Source organism: Phyllopteryx taeniolatus, chromosome 11 (genome assembly GCF_024500385.1).
Source record: "Phyllopteryx taeniolatus isolate TA_2022b chromosome 11, UOR_Ptae_1.2, whole genome shotgun sequence".
Lineage (NCBI taxonomy): Eukaryota > Metazoa > Chordata > Actinopteri > Syngnathiformes > Syngnathidae > Phyllopteryx > Phyllopteryx taeniolatus.
The window spans coordinates 19,520,299-19,538,937 of NC_084512.1; the positions used below are offsets into that span (position 1 = coordinate 19,520,299).

Here is an 18,639-nt window from a genome sequence, read left to right on the forward strand (position 1 = left end):
AGGGCGTATCCATGGTTACCTTTGTTAGAACAGCACGTAGGCTGTTGATTTGTCACATGAAACTTCCCCCGTTGTCTCCTGAGAAATTTCTCTTTCTGTGAAGAAAATAAATAAATAAAATAATGTCGGCGTAACTTTAAAAAATGATACAGTGATGAAATTCAGACGCGACTCACAGTTTATCAAAAATCTTACAGTGACGTGTACAAAATTTCAAGGCTTTATTTTCAATTAAAACATATTTTTGTGACATAGAATTGAATTTAGAGGTTAAGTGGTACGGAAAAAGAATGAATGAATGAATGAACATGCATTTTTTATTCATTTGTTAATACATTTATGTTCATGTCAACTCGATGTAGGCGAATAACGTTAATTATTTATGAGTGATAAATGCACATAACAATACCTTTCCAAACAATGTTCAGAACATTTATTCGTTTCATTTTAAATATACTGTATATTTAGAATATGATGACACACATGAAGTCAGCACATTTATTGTAAACTCATTGAATTAAATAAAAATTGTATGGTTAACATTTACCTTCTGTTTCTATTTTATTTCATTTCGTTTTCTCCAAAAATGTTAAATAAAACTTAATTGACCCATCATCAGCATTCTACTTCCTGCTTTATTTAATTTTTTCCAATTAATTAAATAATAACTAGTACTACATTGATACATAATGTGATCAACATTCTACAGTTTTTTCATTTAACTAAATTGAATTAAGAGAAATTGTAATGTCATTTAATTGTATTTAATTTCGTGATAGGTGAATTAAATGTAATATTATTTATTTATTTATTTATTTATTCATTTATTTATTTATTTATTTGTGTATTTATCTATTTATATATGTATATATTTATTTATTTATTTTTGATGCAATTGAAAATATAGCGGATATTATTTTATTTTATTGACTACAACTCCCAGCATTCCTTTGACACCACTCCGTTTGGGGGTTGCCTCGTTTAGTATAAGTCAAGTGTTTTTATTGCTGAGCCCGGGCGGGGACACCAACTTTATTTAACACCGCCTCTTCGGCACATCAGAGAATACAAAACAAATACTACATAGCAGTTGCGAGACGCGTCTCTAAGTTGTTATTGCGTGTAGCTCATGTAGCATGTCTAATCACAGTATTTACTCCCTGAGCGACATTAAAGTGCTTTAAATGAAACCGTTTGAGTCGGACGAGGAGGAAGAGGACCAGCTGGGTGTTTACCAGAAACAACTGAGGCGTGAGTGGAAGCTGATTTTGTGTGCGTGAGTGTGTGTGACTTTGCTAACGTGGCTAATTAGCATTCGCATTAGCAACGCGTTAAAAACAGTCATCACATTACTTAGTATTGTAAGGTGTGTTTGTTTACGACAGCTGTGCGTGTTTTTTTTGGGGTGGGGGGCGAGTGTAATTTAAATATTAAATCATCTTATAATAATTTAAACGACATATTTAGCCCCAGTTAGAAGTTAATGCCACCTGTTGCTTTTGGACCCCTACTTACACTGTACACAACATCAAGTACATCTTCACTGCTTTTTAAATGGCATGCAGTACACTAGTCGAATCAAAATTCCATCTTCTTGACAGTACCAATGCTTCATTTTGATCGTATTGATATGGTTATTACTGTAGTTGTAGTTTGCATTAAGTGTAGGTAGCACAGTAATTGTTGTGGTTTGCACGTTTGCGTCACAGTTTTGAGGTTCGTGGTTTGAATCTGGGCTACGGCCTTCCTGTTTGGAGTTTGCATGCAATTTAGGTCGACATTGTTAATTGATTAAAATGATTGATTGTGTGTGTGTGTGTATATATATGTATATATATATATATATATATATATACACATATCATCAAGGATGATCAGAAAAAATGGACAGCACCTGAGTTAAATATATGAGTGTCACAGCAAAGGGTCTGGATACTTATGGCTTTGTGATATTTCAGTTTTTCCTTTTTAATAAATCTGCAATTCAACAATTCCTTTTTTTATGTCAATATGGGGTGCTGTGTGTACATTAACGAGGACAAAAATGAACTTAAATGATTTAAGCAAATGGCTGCAATATAACAAAGAGTGAAAATTTGAAGGGTGTCTGAATACTTTGCGTACCCACTGTATACTTGTGTGTTTCAGAACGGGCCAACCAAAGCCTGCAGCAGCTCAGCGGTGCTCTAGAGCAGCTCCACCACAACGATGAAGAGAAAGAAGAGGTGGTCAGATGTGGTGGTGGCAGCGGTGGTGGCGGTGGCGGCGGCCCCCGGTCCTCCATGACGGAGAAGGACCGGCCGATGTGGAACCAGAAGAAGCAGAGCGAAGCGGGTGATGCACCCTCTCCCATTATTATTATTACAGTGATAGGGACCAAGCACGACCTAGAAAATACGTGAGTAATTACCTATAGATGCGGTAAGATGGTGACAAAGTCCTTTTTTATGACAAGGCTACGGCCTGACTATCTGAATATCCCGTCACTTCAGCATACATAGTTCCTTGTAGGGCTGGGCAATCAATCGAAATTTAGTCTTGATTTACATTTGGGCTTCTCACGATCATCAAAACATTGTAATCGAAGAAAGACAATTGTGCCGAACGGCGCCGCGTGTGTGGAAGTGTGGAAAATCTTCAGCCTACCGAGATAATTTTGTCTAAAAAAAGTCTACTAGTTTATTACTAACATATAAAGCAAAACACCATAGATGGGATAATGGCAATTAGCATCAATGTTACAGCAGTTAAAAACGTTCAAACACCTGCTGCTTGATACACAGAGCAGCAACACACACTAATGGCATTCAACAATACTGACAGGCATACACAGTAAGTCTCTGCTCTGTGGGAAGAACTATTAATGGAGATTAGTTGGACGACTGGTTAGCACATCTGCCTCACAGTTCTGCGGACCGGGGTTCAAATCCCGGACCCGCCTGTGTGGAGTTTGCATGTTCTCCCTGTGCCTGGGTGGGTTTTCTCCAGGTACTCCGGTTTCCTCCCACATTCCAAAAACATGCAGGGTAGGTTAATTGAAGACTCTAAATTGCCCGTAGGTGTGAATGTGAGTGCGAATGGTTGTTTGTTTCTATGTGCCCTGCGATTGGCTGGCGACCAGTTCAGGGTGTACCCTGCCTTACGCCCGAAGATAGCTCCAGCACGCCTGCGACCCTAGTGAGGATAAGCGGAACGGAAGATGAATGAATGAATGAGTTGGGGACCGTTTCTGCCTCTTCTTTCTCTTAATTACGCTGCAGCTTTTCCAGTTGACCTCCGTGGTGCCCGGCATGTTGTGGTACTTAAACTGAAGGTGTGCAATTCTAAATTTGGACTTTCCTGCATACTGTATTAATCCAAAATAAGCAATGGCCTAATAATTGCGATTATGGGGAGCGTGTAAACGATGAACTGCAATATAGCGGGGATTTACTGTCATCCATTCCAGTGTCAAACTGTCACCGTCATAAGACCTTTATGAAATGTACAGGTAGTGTTAAAGTAACATTTTTACCTGTCTTGAAAGTGCTAAAAGTAGGGATTTATGAAGGATTGTGGGTATTTGGACCGCAGGGACTATTAAAAAAAATTGAAGGCCAAAAGAGGACACTGCTCGTAGTGTAGTCCAGGAAGCTGAATATATCTGATTGGAGCCTTTTAGTACCAAGACGTTTACTAATTCCAGGAAGGGGTACTGTGACTTTAAATGTGGAAAATTCAAGCTTTGTAATGACTTTTTGTATATGTGGGTGTGTGTCTGCTGCTGTACAGTCAATCAACTGAAGAGCCTCCTATTGAAGCAGGGCAAGGAGATGCCTGCTCCTCTCTCTCCTTCAAAGGTGGAGTAAACATGTCACACCTTGTTGTATATAGATATTTATCTCTATGAATTAATATGTAGTTATATTTTAGATATATTTATATTTATATATTTATATTTTTATTCATATATACATTCATACTAGGGGTTGAACTGACGAGTCGATGCGTCAACTTTGACACCCCTTAGCTTGAGGTCGTCTAATCGCCAATCGTGTTTTGGAAACAAAGCCTCGCTGAAATCAACAGGTGGTTGGTAGGTGCACCAAACTATGGCGTTTCCTCAAGCGTGTGGGAGTATTTTACTAAAAATGAGACTTGTACCACGGACATTTGTAAAATATGCAAATCTATCCTCAAATATAGCACACACTAGTGCTTCAAACGGCCATCTGAAAAGCCTAACGCTAGACGAGAAGCCATCAGCCAACAATAAATTCACCAGACGCCATCCCGTAACAGTAAAAAGAATATGCTGTAGCTTCTGCTTACACAATGAAAAGGAGACAACCCATGGCCGATGAGTAACCTCTTTTTATAAAAGACAACGCTTAGTGTAGCACTTCTCTCTAAGACTGCCAGTGCAAGGGGAAAGAGAGAGGATTGCATGCTTGCAGCCCTTTACAGTCTCAAAGACAGTCGGAGAGTATACAATTTTACAGCAATCCACGTAACGCAACTGAAGGTTTGCTAAAGTACATTATTGAAAACCATCCCCTCCTCTTTTTTTCCCTAAGACTATATACACTATTGCTATTTCTTGTAGCAAGTAGTGACCCTCTAGTTGTGTACTTGTAGTACATTAAATGGTGTTAGAGTCGCACAAATTACGACTGTACCTTGAAGGTGTCTGAATGTGAATTGATGTGCGAGTGTTTGAATGTGATTGGATGAACAAGTCGTGGGGTACAATCTGTGCACTAAGGACAATGTGTGTGTGTGTGTGTGTTTATGACCATTTCTCATTGTCAGGACTTGGTCCCAGTGACTCACAACCCCCCAGACTACATCCAACACCTGGAGGCTGAAGTCAGATTCTGCAAGGTTTGTTTGAAAATCACTTTATATGTTCAGCCGGTTTGATTTTTACTTTGTGTGTGTGCATGCGTGCGTGTCACAGGAAGAGCAGCAAGGCCTCAAACAGCGGATCCGAGTCGTGGTGGTGGAGAACGAGAAACTGCGCACGGAGCTCCAGGCCAAACATGCCGATGTGTTTCTGAAGGACCACCACATGTTTCCACATCGCATGGTAAAACATACATCTTCGTAAATTGTATGTTGCAATCAAAACACAACTAATACATCTAATTCATTCTCATTTTTGTCCTCTAAAAAGGACCATAATTTACTAAATGAGTGTGTTACCAGGTGCCTTAATTAAAGGGCAAAATATACAAAGGATTAAGAGTTATAGTACACTAAACATCCACTCGTCACACGCTGGTTTAAATTGCTCGGTTTTGGGGGGGTATGGGCGGTTATGTCTCATGCAAATGATAAGTACGCCGTTCGTTATCTTGACAACCAGGAGCGAAGCTTGGGCGTTATGACGAAGCTAGCGGCTGCTCAACTTGCTGAGCAATTCTGTCTCAATTTTAGTAACTTTTTCAAACCCATCAATGACTGATTTTGAATAAAGTGACTTTCAAAAGGTTTAGTGACTTTTTGTGGTGTTTTTGGAGACTGATACTCCTTCCAGAGTAGGACATGTTCTCCCCTCCGTGTCCAGACTCCAAATGCATGCCACTTGCATAGAGCCACCAGTGGCTAATTTAACCATGTCGACCCCAAATTCACAAGGACTCGCTTAAAAAATACATTTTCAGAAATAGGAATACAACAAAAGATTTTCTTCGTTGTTTAATTTCACACTTGATGTGTGGACAGCCATTCCAGAGACCAACTATGTGTATACAAGTTATTAAGTCAAAGTTAAATACAACAGTTACATGTATGTTCCTTTTACACAAGGCACTGACAACATTGAGGCTAAGGTTGCCACCTAACGGCCACATTAAATAATGCATGTTTAAAGACAGTGGCTGCCTACTTTTTATGTCTTGAATTAAACAATTCTGCAAAAGCATGTGGACATTCTCTTACAATTTAGTGTACTGTCTTGTGTTTTTAGGTGAGTGAATATGTGGCAGGCGACAGTCATATGGCCAAGAGAGGGGACCACACAGCATGGAAACATGAGCTGGTTTGTCCTGCCGCCCCGCACGTATAATAGGTTATATCCACCATTTGGATGGGTTTGTCTTAATTAATGTTCACTATATATATAAATCATTTGAATCAAGTATCTTTTTATTTTTGACTTATCTCAAAATTTGCTAAAATCACACAAATATACAATTCTCATATTGTAAAAAAAATGCATTCCTACAAGATACATTTATAAAGCATTATTTTTTCTTTTAAAGAAAATTACATAAATATAGAACACAAATACGGCAGCACGGTGAGCAACTGGTTAGCACAGAACTGCGGTTCAAATCCCGGCCTCGCCTGTGTGGAGTTTGCATGTTCTCCTCGTACCTGCGTGGGTTTCCTCCCACATCCCCAAAACATGCATGGTAGGTTAATTGCAGACTCTAAATTGCCCGCAGGTGTGAATGTGAGTGCGAATGGTTGTTTGTTTATATGTGCCCTGTGATTGGCGGTGACCAGTTCAGGGTGTACCCCGCCTCTCGCCCAAAGATAGCTGGAATGGGCTCCAGCACGCCCGCGACCCGACTGATGATAAGCGGAACGGAAGATGAATGAATGAATGAATGATTTCATATTGCTATGGAAAATGAATTCCTACAAATGAACGTCTCTAGTTTGTTAACACTCTTGCGACTGGTACTATCTGCAGTTGAGTAAATAAACACTATATCTTTTTCTTACACTGATGCATGCACACGTGCGCGCGCAGACAGACACACACACGCACACAATATTTAGTCTGTGTTTGTGTGTGTGTCAGGAACAATTGAAGGTGATGCATCAGGCCCAGGTTCAAACGCTGGAGGCTCAGGTCATCTCCCTCAGGTTGTCCTCTTACTTTTTATTGCCGCTTAAGGCAGTTTCCTGCTTTCCCTTCATCATACTCTCGCTCTTCCACAACCCAGGAGGGATCTTTCTCTCAGTCAGAAAGAGTGCGAGGAGCTGACAGCCCGTCTGAGAAACGCTGAGAAAGAGGCAGCGTCGTTGCGGGTCGACTGCGTGCCGCACGTGTCCGGCTTGTGTCTGAAGTGCGCGCAGAAGGAGGCGCTCTTGGCCGGGGCTCCTGCCAACGCGCACGTCCAGGCTCTGGACCGACTCACCAAGTGAGCGGAGACAATACAGTACAGTGTTCCCCCTGCTATATCGCGGTTCATCGTTAGATAGGTAGAGTCGGATAGAGTAGCAAAAAACTGTGGAGAGTCCTGTTACTTTAGACAGAATAATATGACTCAAGTAAAAGTAAAAAGTCGTCCTCCAAATAATGACTTGAGTATGAGTAGTACTCATTGGAAAAAAACTACTCAAGTACTGAGTAACTTCTGAATGATTATTTTTTAACAAGAGCATGAACGTAAAAAACAAACAAAATATAAACTAGTTATGTGTAACTTCTATATCACTTTAACTACAAAAAATGGAATGAAATCTTTTTATAAAGTTAAAGAAATTTAGGCAGATTAAGCCACAGGAAATGGTCTGAAATTAATTTTCTTTGTTTCCACTCTTGAAACATCACAATAGTTCCCATATCATTTATTCTAATTTCTGTCAGCCCATCTCTGGGTTTTTTATTTATATGTTAGCATTTAGCAAGCAGACTTTCGTTAAATACAATTATCGTTTGGTTGAACATTTAGGTGTATGTTGAAATCGCTCTTGTTTTATGTCAGTTTTACGTTAAGCTTCAGTTGGGAGTGACAAACCGCTTGAAGCAAGCACGCTGAGGCTTCTAATTTGGAGAACTGTGCAAGCGAGAGAGTGGGAACAGGTGCTAAGGAATACTTTGAAAAGAGTGTTTTAATAAGTTTGAATGTCTTTAAAGTGTGTGGGAGGGGTAAAACTATATAAAACAAAATCTTTATATTGTCTTGTCTCATGTGTTGGTCAGGAACGTATCCTCCACGATAAACCGGGGTTCACCATGCGTGTATATAACGTATGTATGTGTGTGACCACCTAATTTCGGGCTTCCTCGCAGGGAGCGTGACGAGCTGCTGGCGGCTCTGAGTGCAGCGCGGTCAGCTCGCCAAGAGGTTCAGCACCGGGAGTGGTCCGCTTGTCTGCAAGTCAAAGACGCAGTGGAGATGGCCGAGGAGGCCCACCTGCACAAAGCTGAGGTTGGATTATTTAAACTGAGATAGGGCAGGGTGAAATGGCTTTAGTTTAAAATGAAATCTCAGATCATTTTTTTCACAAAAATCTGCCTACCATTCGCTTATAGAAAATGACAACGGAGTCATGTTTTGCTTTTATTGCTTTTATTTTTAATTGACACCCCCCCCCAAAAAATGTTGCTTTTATTAATAGTTTCAAATGTAAATATCCCAAAACATTTAAATATCATTTGAAACTCATCTTACACATTATCCTTCAAAATGAATGACTTAGAGATGGTTTGCCTTGGAAAAAATGCACTGGATGTGCGCGTGTAAATGCACATGGCGAAGACTAACTTCCACTAACAACCCAGGCTAAACTTGGCTCCTCCCCGACATACAAAGATGTTCGTCTCTCACCAAGTGCTACTTTCGTATTAGCCAAGGGTGTGGCTCCATTTTGTGGAATGTTAGGGTGCTAAAGAAAGTGCACAAAAACCACAAATCTTTCTGCGAATAGCTGAGGATAGATTCTAGATTTTAAAAAGCACAAATGAGTTGGTGAATAGTGATCTGCGAAAAGTTTTATTTCCCCCCCCCCCCCCCAAGCATTAACTAGCTTCAACTTTCACAAAAATAATAGAAATACATATATTTTCTCTTACACACAGTAAGAAAATAAGTGTTCTTGGAAAAATTTCCTGTGTCAAAGCGTGCAGTTGAACCTCGGTTCACGAATGCCCCTGTTTATGAACAAATTGCTTTACATCATCCCAGTTAATCAAGAATGAAGAACGAGTAAGTGTCCATCATCATAGAGGCAGAAATCTGAACTATAAATCCCAAAAATATTTTACCTCTTTAGTAGTCTAATTGGAAACTATGTTCCATTTACAATGAGCCCCCAATTCAGCTGACGATGTGACACATTTTGGAGTCTCCGTGCAGGTGGAGGTGCAGTGCCAGCAGCTGTCCAGGGAGCTCGCCCGGCAGACGGCGCAGCGAGAACGCGACGCGCAGGCCCTAAAGGACAGAATAGTCAAGGCCAGAGAGGAAGGACGCAGCGAGGGTCGCAGGCAGGAGGAGGAGCTGGCAAATACTGTAAACGCAATTTATGTACTCTTTATTACCACACCTGCACAATCAAATGAGAGCTAACACGAGGAAATATGCTTGTGTATATATTATAATGTCATGAAGATTTTAATGCTGCACTGCGTCCTTTGGACATTTTCTGGATTTTGTCATTCATTCTGATACTGTCCTTTGTTCTTGTAAAGATTAACAACTTTTTTTTTTTTTTTTTTCTTGAAAAGAAATCTGACTTTGTTCTTGTATCATCTTTTTTTCTACAACAATATTTGTCATTATAAAATTACTTTTTTTCTGGAAATTAGGCAACTTTTTAATTCCTATGGCATTCAGGGGTATTCATGGTTAGTTGTTTTTAGGACTATGAGGGGTTTCTGGACCCAAAGAATTTGATAACCCCTGCTCAAAAACACCCAAAAAACGTGTCAAAACAAACCCCATTCAAGCTGATTAAGTAATCATCGATAGATAGATAGAAATATACATGGATAGAGAGCTGGAATGTAAAGTATTCACCACTTGATATGTTCCATAATAAAGTTTCTTCATGTCCCAATTGTGTGTGCATTAGGTGGCCTGGTTGTCCCAACGTGCCACCGAGCTGGAGGGCCAACTTGACAGACTCCACGCCGACAAGAGCTCGCTGACCAATCAGCTGGAAGACGCGCTGCGACAACTTGCCAGTGTGGAACAAGACAACAGCAAAGTATACACATTTATTTATACTGTATAATCAGCATATGTCCTCTCGAGATTTTTTTTTTTGATGCATGACAACCACAAATTTGACCAAACTGTACTGCCTTGTGTTATAATCCTTATTAATTCCACTGGATGGCAGCAAAACTATAGCTACCGCCTCTGTATTCAGCCTCAGCTTAAGCCCCCCTCGCTAGCACTTGTAGTTATACATAAATTTAAACAAAAAGCAATTATAAATAGGTCATTCATACAAGTAAAATGAATTAAGGGAGTTTAGCTTTGGCAAAATTGATTAAAATGCACGCATATGTACCCATAGCATGGACATTTGTGTCCTCTCCAGGTCCGTGCAGAGCTCCAGTATCAGCTCAGCGATGCCCGACTCAAGGAAGAGGAGGCTGAGCGAGAACTGCAAGACCTCAAGTACAAGACCAGGAGGCAGCTGGAGAAATCGACACAAGTAAACCCACATTCATCTTTTTATAATTTCACATGCCGGTACATCACAAGAAATTACAATAACCTGGAAAACGTAATTTATTTCAGTACGGTGATCGTCGCTGCAATATCACCATTCATGCTTTGCTGTCCTGCTTTATCTCAGACTTTGTTTTAAGTGTTATTACAGTTATTACTCTATTTTTTATACTGTTTGTATAATATGTTTGTTTTTCCATTGCTCTTGCTCTCTCTCAATATTTTTCTGCATTTGTATTGTTTAAAAATGTGTTTGAACACCTTAATCTTTCTCTAATGCTGTGAATGCTATAAAACCCCCATGCAACCTCAGCGTTGGAGGGGGGATTACTGTAGTTCAATTCAAAATGTGAAACTCATAATAGGGTGTCCCCAAAAACCTATTCACACTTTGACTGCCCAGTACTCATATATTTTAGATTTAGACGGATAACTAATAAGCCATTAAACCTTTTAAAAGTTTTCTTTCTTTTATTTTACTCACTCAACGTTTCTCTATGTCAATAAACACCTCAATTGAAATTAAATGAGTAAAGGCCAGTCAAAGAGTGAGTAGTTTTTTGGGATACGTTGTATTATAGAGACTCACTTCCCACCGAGTGAAATATTTCAGGATTGAGAAAAAAACAAACACTAATGACTAGAGCGTGCAGCTAATGAGTAGTAAAATTCACCATCTGAAGAAATTAGAATATTACATGAACAATCAAAAGGATTTTTAACATAGACATTAGGTCGGAATTTCCCTTATGAAAAGTATGTTTTTTTAATCAATCTGTATAATTTACGATTTTCACTTTTTGACTCAAACTACTGAAATGAATGAACTCATATACCACATTCTGATTTGAGATGCACCTATATATTTTATTTATAGTTGCACATAGATAGATACATACATACATGGATAGATGGACTCTTGTTCATGAAGATAGCCACGGTGTGTGGATGTAGTAGCGTTGCCATGTGAGGAAATTGGTAAATTCTAGTTACCCCAACACTCTATAAACAATATATTTCTGTCAAAATTTGTTAAAGGAGTTATCATTTTTGGCCAAGATACTGTTTACAAAATGAACATGTATTATCATAATTACGGTAAAGGCTGGCAGGCAGCTGGAGAAATCGACACCGGTAACAACTGAAATAAATTAAGTTTTTCTACTATATTCTTATTTACTGAGCTGACCTGTATATTTTATTTATAGCGTTGCACATAAACAAGAATAAGCCAGAACACCATTTACATGAGGTCACTCGAGAGGTGTTTTAATGTGCTAACCATGTGAGAGCACTTGTTTTCAACATGTCTCTCTCCGCGGGACAGGAAGTGGAAAAGCTGAGCTCAGAGCTGGTTGGTTGCCGGCAGCGCCTGGAGGCGGTCCAGAGGGACGGCGGCCAATGGCAAGCCGAAGCCCTGAGCCTGGCCGAACAGCTGGCGAGTGCCCAGCGCCAACTGCACCTCACCAGGTTAGCGCCTAATCCCATTACGCATGCCAACGCGCTCGCGGTGCTGCCCTCTGCCTCGGTCTCGGTCCGGACTGGACCCTGCATACCAACTGTACAGCACCAGGTAGCGGCTAATCCTATTAAACAAAACCACGCACACATGAACACGCGTGGGCAACCGCTGCGCTGTGGTCCCGGGACCAACTGGACCCCACCAGGTCATCTCTAATCCCGTTAGGCATGCCACAACATAATGTGCACACGCACATACACTGGCTCACTCGCTCTGTGCCACCAGGCCCATGCCGAGCCAGCGCCAGCAGAGCCAAACTGCTACTTGAGCCTTTCCTCCACTCCCTGGCGTATGTGGACACACACACACACACACACACACACACACAAAAGCACATACACGCACACACAGGACAACATGGCCTTAGTGCCCTCTCACCAGCGGCTCTCTCGACAGGCACTACCGGCTCTCCTCCTCTTACCTCCGTTTTCTGCCCTTCGTTTCTCATCTAATTGGAATTAGATGAGAAAGGAAAATGCCTCAAATGTAACCAGGTTTTTCCTGGTTAAATTTGAGGATTCAAAATTGTGAAAAATCATGCCATTGTCCCTAATCTCAAATACTGTGGGCGTATTTGTTGAACGCATAAAACCGTTGGTGCTGAAAATGGATGATACGCCATATATCACCCGGATAACCACTGATGAGAATGAAGGTGCTCAGGTTCTTATATAGTGGGTTACAGACACTCATGCCAGATGCACAAGCACATTCATTCGTAGGCAGTGTGGGTTAAGTGTCTTGCCTAGGGACATGACGATGACATGCGCTCAGGCTGGGATATGAACCGGTGTATAGAACGTACGCCACGCCGCCCTAGGTTAATGTATTACGTCCACAGTTTAGTAGTACATAGTTCTCAAGAAGTCTGCACGTTTTCAGCAATTATCGTCAAGCATGTATAATGTATTAAGACACAAATCTCAAAATTCACTTTAGAGGGTTTTTAAATGGTACTTGAACATTTGCTTGAGCCATTTCATTGATACATTTCACAGACTGAGGCAGAACAGCCTTTTAGTTTTCAGTTGGTAAAATGTCCTCCTGGACTCCAGTGCGGTGTCCTACCTAAAAAGTAAAAAAGACAAAGCAATTTTTTTTCTTAAAACAACCGCTAGGTTTTCCTGTAAATTTCAGATGAGTTTTGTTTTATGTACTACCTGTTTTTTTCTTTTTCTATTGCTGACTTATAGATAGGAGTCATCTTGTGACACTTTCAGGTACAGGTGTCTGGCCAGATCTGGCCCTCCTCCTCTGGTCACATGACCTAAAAAATGTGAACAGGATGATGAAGAGGACTGTGTAAATACAAATTCTATTTGTGAATTAATTAATGAACCTGGAAATGTATCGGTTGAGTCATGAATCACAATACCTGTTATACATTTTGCCGTTCAGCTCCTTGTTAGAGAACAGAGGTTTAGAGGTCAAATTAAATTCGCCCGTAAGGTTACAGTGCATTTTAGGTTCATTCTAAAATTTCACCTGAAAAGCCAAAACCCTTTTACTCTTTGTGAGTAATTTAATACCTGTTTTCATGACATCAGAGGTTTTAGAGCCGGAGGCGGCCGGAAATTAGGCGTAGGGTAAAACCCCGTATTTCTATCCCGTCCATCTTGTCCCCCGCCTGTCATCTGCTGCCCGACGACCCGTCGCCTCTGCCGTCGTCCACACCGACCCGTGCCAGCCGCCCGGAGTGCGCCATTACCCCCGCCACCCTGTAGTCGAGATGTTTGAGATGGGGACAGGTGTGACTGCGCTGCCCTGTGGTGCTGTATGTGTGTGTGTGTGTGTGTGTGCGTGCATGCGTGCGCGCGCACGTCTTCTCTGATCTGTGTTTAAGTGTGTTTGTCTGTCAGCTGGCCAGTGCTAACACTCACACTGGCTGCATGGCGAACTGTCATGTGTTTCAGTCTCTGTGTGTGTATTTTTGTGTGTGTGTGTGTTTTGTAAGCAGTTGTGGAGAATAAAACAGACATTGAGCTGGACCAGAGTAACCATTGGCGCGTATCACGGTGTGTCTGTGTGTATGTGTGTTATGTAGTTTCATGGTAACGCAGATGCGCGCTGCGATGTTGGACAGCTGTTGACTTGGACGAGGAGGCGGCCATTCTAATTCAGTTTTGCTCATTAGCATGAAAAGCCACTTGTGATTTATTGCCCTAGCCGAGGAGGTTATCTTGTTACTGTCTGCAGTATCAGAAACATTTAACCCGAGACATCCAGGTGCATTTTGATTATAATATGGTATTTTTTTCAGTAGTAGTTCAATGCAAAAATGAAACTCGAATAGTGTTTATTCAAGTTCATTAAAATACTTTTCAGAAGAATCCATATCTATGATCTATATCTATTTTCAACTATATAATTAGCTGCATTGAGTTTTCATGGACGCACATGCTAGCGATACCTAGGACTGTTAGCTTCTGATAAGTGGCACATACTTGACTGCTTGGTTGAGTTGTCGACGCGGTCAAGTATGTGCTGCTTTGATAAGACCGCCCCTTTCCTCTGATTGGTTGCCTCCGTATAGAACGGTGGTCCCCAACCACCGGTCCGCGGACCCGTACCGGGCCGTGAGGCATTTTTTTTACCGGGCCGCAGAGAAAGAATGACCAATTTCTATAATTTCTGTTGTATTGCAATTCGCGGGTCAGTGTGTTTTATTTTGAAAATTGACCAGATCTTCTCCGCCGCAACAGCTGCGTGTCTCAATTGACACGTCGAGACACAGAACGCTTCCGTTTCCGGTCCCAGCCGGCTCGAACGCCTCTGTTTCCGGTCCGAGCGGGCTGGCTAACGGCGGCAGAGCTCAAAGAAATAATTTCATAAACTAATTCAGCTCATTCCATTTACTGAAAAGATTTGTTCTTTTCAGTGAAACGTTCGTGAACGAAACAACACTATATCAGGAGTCCTACTTAAAATACGGTTTATCGCAAGTTAACTCTCACGCACCAAGTCCGCTCTGATACAGAAACAGTCGTAGGTTGCTGCTCGACACATGCAGAACTATTTTTACGGGGTTAAAAGTCTACTCTCATTGAGGAGCTACGGAACTGCAGTCTGGTCTGGCTGCCTACAATAACTCCGACCCCCGCTCCTGCATCGCGCACACTGTGGACGCACTACGAACGGCGAAGGAGGAAGCAGAAGCGAGGCAAGCGTGTGCCTGTGTGTGTATATTTATGTATACATGTGTATATGCGCGCACGCCACCATAGCCGGTCCGTGAGAAAAATCCTGACTCCTAACCAATCCGCGGTGCAAAGAAGGTTGGGGAAAACTGGTATAGAAGACCCACTTGTGAGAGCACACGTGTTATGTTGATAGCGCTGGCTCAGGACCGGAGAGGTAGGTGGAGAACGAGAAATTCGAATGACTTGATTTCAGGGATATGCGGCAGAAAAACATCTGGAACTCAGGAATGCGTGGATGATTTTAATTGATATTTCACATGTTTACCGAGGCACCATAGAGCCAATATTACATGCCAAATACTAGAAAAAGTTGGTTTGGTCAAATATGGGACCATTAAAATTAGTATATGACTTAAACTCTGACGTCAAAGTACAACCCCAATTCCAATGAAGTTGGGATGTTGTGTTAAACAAAAACAGAATACAATGATTTGCAAATCATGTTCAACCTATATTTAATTGAATACACTGCAAAGATAAGATATGTAATGTTCAAACTGATAAACTTTATTGTTTTTAGCAAATAATAATTTACTTAGAATTTTATGGCTGCAACACGTTCCAAAAAAGCTGGGACAAAACCTATATGTACCTTTCAGCATTAATGGTGCCTTCACAGATGTGTAAGTTATCCATGCCATCCATAGATGCTGGCTTTTGAACTTTGCGTCCATAACAGTCCGGATGGTTCTTTTCCTCTTTGGCCCAGAGGACACGACGTCCACCATTTCCCAAAACAATTGGAAATGTGGACTCGTCGGACCACAGAACACTTTTCCACTTTGCATCAGTCCGTCTTAGATGAGCTCGGGCCCAGAGAAGCCGGCGGCGTTTCTGGGTGTTGTTGATAAATTGCTTTTGCTTTGCATAGTAGAGTTTCAATTGTACGTTGAGGAACATTGTCCTTAAACTGTTTGACTATTTTCTCACGCACTTGTTCACAAAGAACCTCGCCCCATCTTTGCTTGTGAATGACTGAGCAATTCAGGGAAGCTCCTTTTATACCCAATCATGGCACCCACCTGTTCTCAAATAGCCTGTTCACCTGTGGGATGTTCCAAACAGGTGTTTGATGAGCATTCCTCAACTTTCTCAGTCTTTTTTGCCACCTGTGCCAGCTTTTTTGGAATGTGTAGCAGCCATAAAATTCCAAGTTAATGATTATTTGCTAAAAACAAAGTATCAGTTTGAACATTAAATAAAATTCAATTGTAAATAATACATTAAATTGTAGTGTATTCAATTAAATATAGGTCGAATAATTTGCAAATCATTGTATTCAGTTTTTATTTATGTTTAACACAACGTCCCAACTTCGTTGGAATTGAGGTTGTACCATTGTACGTTCCCTTTAAATGGCCAGTTTTTGTGTTGGAGCTCATAAGGTAGAGCAAATGTGATTTCTTTCTCATCTCGCTCATGTCGTTCAAAACTAAACAATCTCGGTCTCCACGGCCCTGCTGTTCCAACTGGGTGTCTATTTCCGTCTATCTGCAGGCCTTCGTGGGTGACGCGGAGCTGCGTGAGGCTCCCTCGGTGGTTGTGGTGGTACGCTTTTTTTGTAGTTGTGTTGGCTATGTGCGCATCACAGCAGTGAGGCTGCGAGGCTCCTGTTTGACCCTCCTGATAAAGGAAAAGAAGCTCTTTGAATGCCTCTCTGCTTTCATTCTGTCCGCGTTGTGGCGGAATTGATCACAGCATAGAGCCTGTTTGATTCCTAGTGCCTTTCCTTTCTGATTAATATGTGCAGGAAGTGTGTATTTGTTAATGTCTCTATGTGGAAATACACATCAGATGTAGTATCACATGCCTACACACACACACACACACTATGGGGGTCCCATGGCGGCTGGTGCGCTCCAGGATTGGATCATCAGCCAGCTGTGAGTTGGACAGCTCAGGATCTGTCCTAATCCCCGTCACTCTGTTCACATCCACGCGTGCGCACGCACGCACGCACACACACAGATACAGACACACACACGCGCTGCAGCCCCAGCCCAGCAGAGGGCTTTACCAAGTTTGTATTGATTGTTTGCTCCTTTCTTTCCAGTCTTCGATTCCTGACTTCCTCCTCATCCTCTTCTTCATTCTTCCTTTTGCCTTGTTGTAATTAGGTGCTCCCAAAGGGAGCCAGAGTGAAACGCTGACCTAGTGGTCATCTCAAGCCAGTCACGTGTGTGTTTGCAGAGACTGCTCCATGCTCTGTTTTTTGTCTATCATCTCCGTAAAATCAGGAATCCATAATCATGAGCGTGTTTGCTTGGAGATCAGGAAGTTTACTCATTGGACACTTTGTCCAACAAAATGTACTTTTTTTTTTTTTTTTTTTTTTTGCAGAAGAAATGAAATGAAAAGCCAGACAGCAAAAGAGTCAAAATAATTTGTTTAATCCAACTCTGAAATGTATTTTAGCCCAGTATAAATTGGAAGGGTCCATATTATGCCCAAGTTATAAAACACACTAGGGTGTGCTACATGTTCGTAGACTGGCAAAACTGTTGATTTCAATGAAAACAAAGTAAAGTTTGATATTTAATGTCAGTTATTTCCTTCTCTGCTGTTTAAAAATAATTCTACCTTAAACTTGTAAATTTATTGTAATTAAGTCTACTGTTTTCTATAACTGTTCTGTGTTCATCCCTTTATATTTTTCCAATGTCTACACTTCTAATTGTACTCATTCTATACCTAATACGATATAATTACATGAGAACCTTATTAATGAAACATAAAATAGCAATGTCTTGTTGCATCTGAAAATATAAAGTAAAATGCAATATATAAAGGGGTCTATAAATAGGTCAAGGTAGGAAAAAATCGCTTTCCCACAGTTCTCATGACTTTAACAGGTGCATCTCAATAAAATGTATTAATCTGTCTGTTGCGGAAATCCATGCCCAATGTTTGTGGAAATATGTGATTGATGGTGATTTTATATATATATATATATATATATATATTTTTTTTACAGTGTACTTTATTACTGTAATGTCCTCGTATGTAGGAAAAGAGAGGCACACTCACCGATGCACTTTTCAGTCATTTATTGAACGCCGGGAGAATGGTAAAACACACAAAAACAATGAGCACACTCATGCAGGAGCTAGTGTCAGCCATAACCCACGCTGGACACTCTCACGCTTAATCTCAAATGTCTCACACGACCCCACCGTGCCCCGCCTCTTAAAGGCACATACCTAACACCCAGAAAATACAATTTGTAGAGTGTAGCTGATACACTTTAAGCTTACAAGTTACTTTTTTTTTTTTTTTACGTTTGAATACGTTTACGTGTTTAACATTTTTTTTTCAATCATTTTAAACGTGTAAAACGTGTGGGAGGGGTAAAACTATTTAAATAATTTTATGTATCTCATGCGATGAAAGGGTTTCACCATAATATATGATTTTCTTTTTGAATTTAGCTACTGTACTCAAATTTTCCATGATTTTCAAATTTATTGAGATGAAGCTCAATACCTTAATAGTGAGAAGTCTGGGGCCCATTTTACAA

At 40.9% G+C, this 18,639-nt stretch overlaps 1 protein-coding gene across 3 annotated transcripts in view; it reads left to right on the plus strand.

Annotated features, from left to right (window-relative positions):
* Positions 1–1,050: 1,050 nt before the first annotated feature.
* sdccag8 (SHH signaling and ciliogenesis regulator sdccag8) overlaps positions 1,051–18,639 on the plus strand; it is a 59,740-nt gene continuing 42,151 nt past the window's right edge. Inside the window, exons 1-13 of one of the 3 annotated variants that reach the window (XM_061791101.1) lie at positions 1,051–1,251; positions 2,149–2,334; positions 3,772–3,839; positions 4,792–4,863; positions 4,940–5,068; positions 5,951–6,022; positions 6,794–6,858; positions 6,939–7,136; positions 8,012–8,150; positions 9,078–9,230; positions 9,793–9,927; positions 10,267–10,383; positions 11,728–11,870. In XM_061791101.1, the coding sequence (XP_061647085.1) occupies positions 1,185–1,251; positions 2,149–2,334; positions 3,772–3,839; positions 4,792–4,863; positions 4,940–5,068; positions 5,951–6,022; positions 6,794–6,858; positions 6,939–7,136; positions 8,012–8,150; positions 9,078–9,230; positions 9,793–9,927; positions 10,267–10,383; positions 11,728–11,870 (1,544 nt within the window). In that variant the 5' untranslated portion in view covers positions 1,051–1,184. Of the gene's footprint in view, positions 1,273–2,148; positions 2,335–3,771; positions 3,840–4,791; positions 4,864–4,939; positions 5,069–5,950; positions 6,023–6,793; positions 6,859–6,938; positions 7,137–8,011; positions 8,151–9,077; positions 9,231–9,792; positions 9,928–10,266; positions 10,384–11,727; positions 11,871–18,639 lie in introns of all 3 variants that reach the window. The other 2 variants (XM_061791103.1, XM_061791102.1) reach the window with 2 other exon arrangements.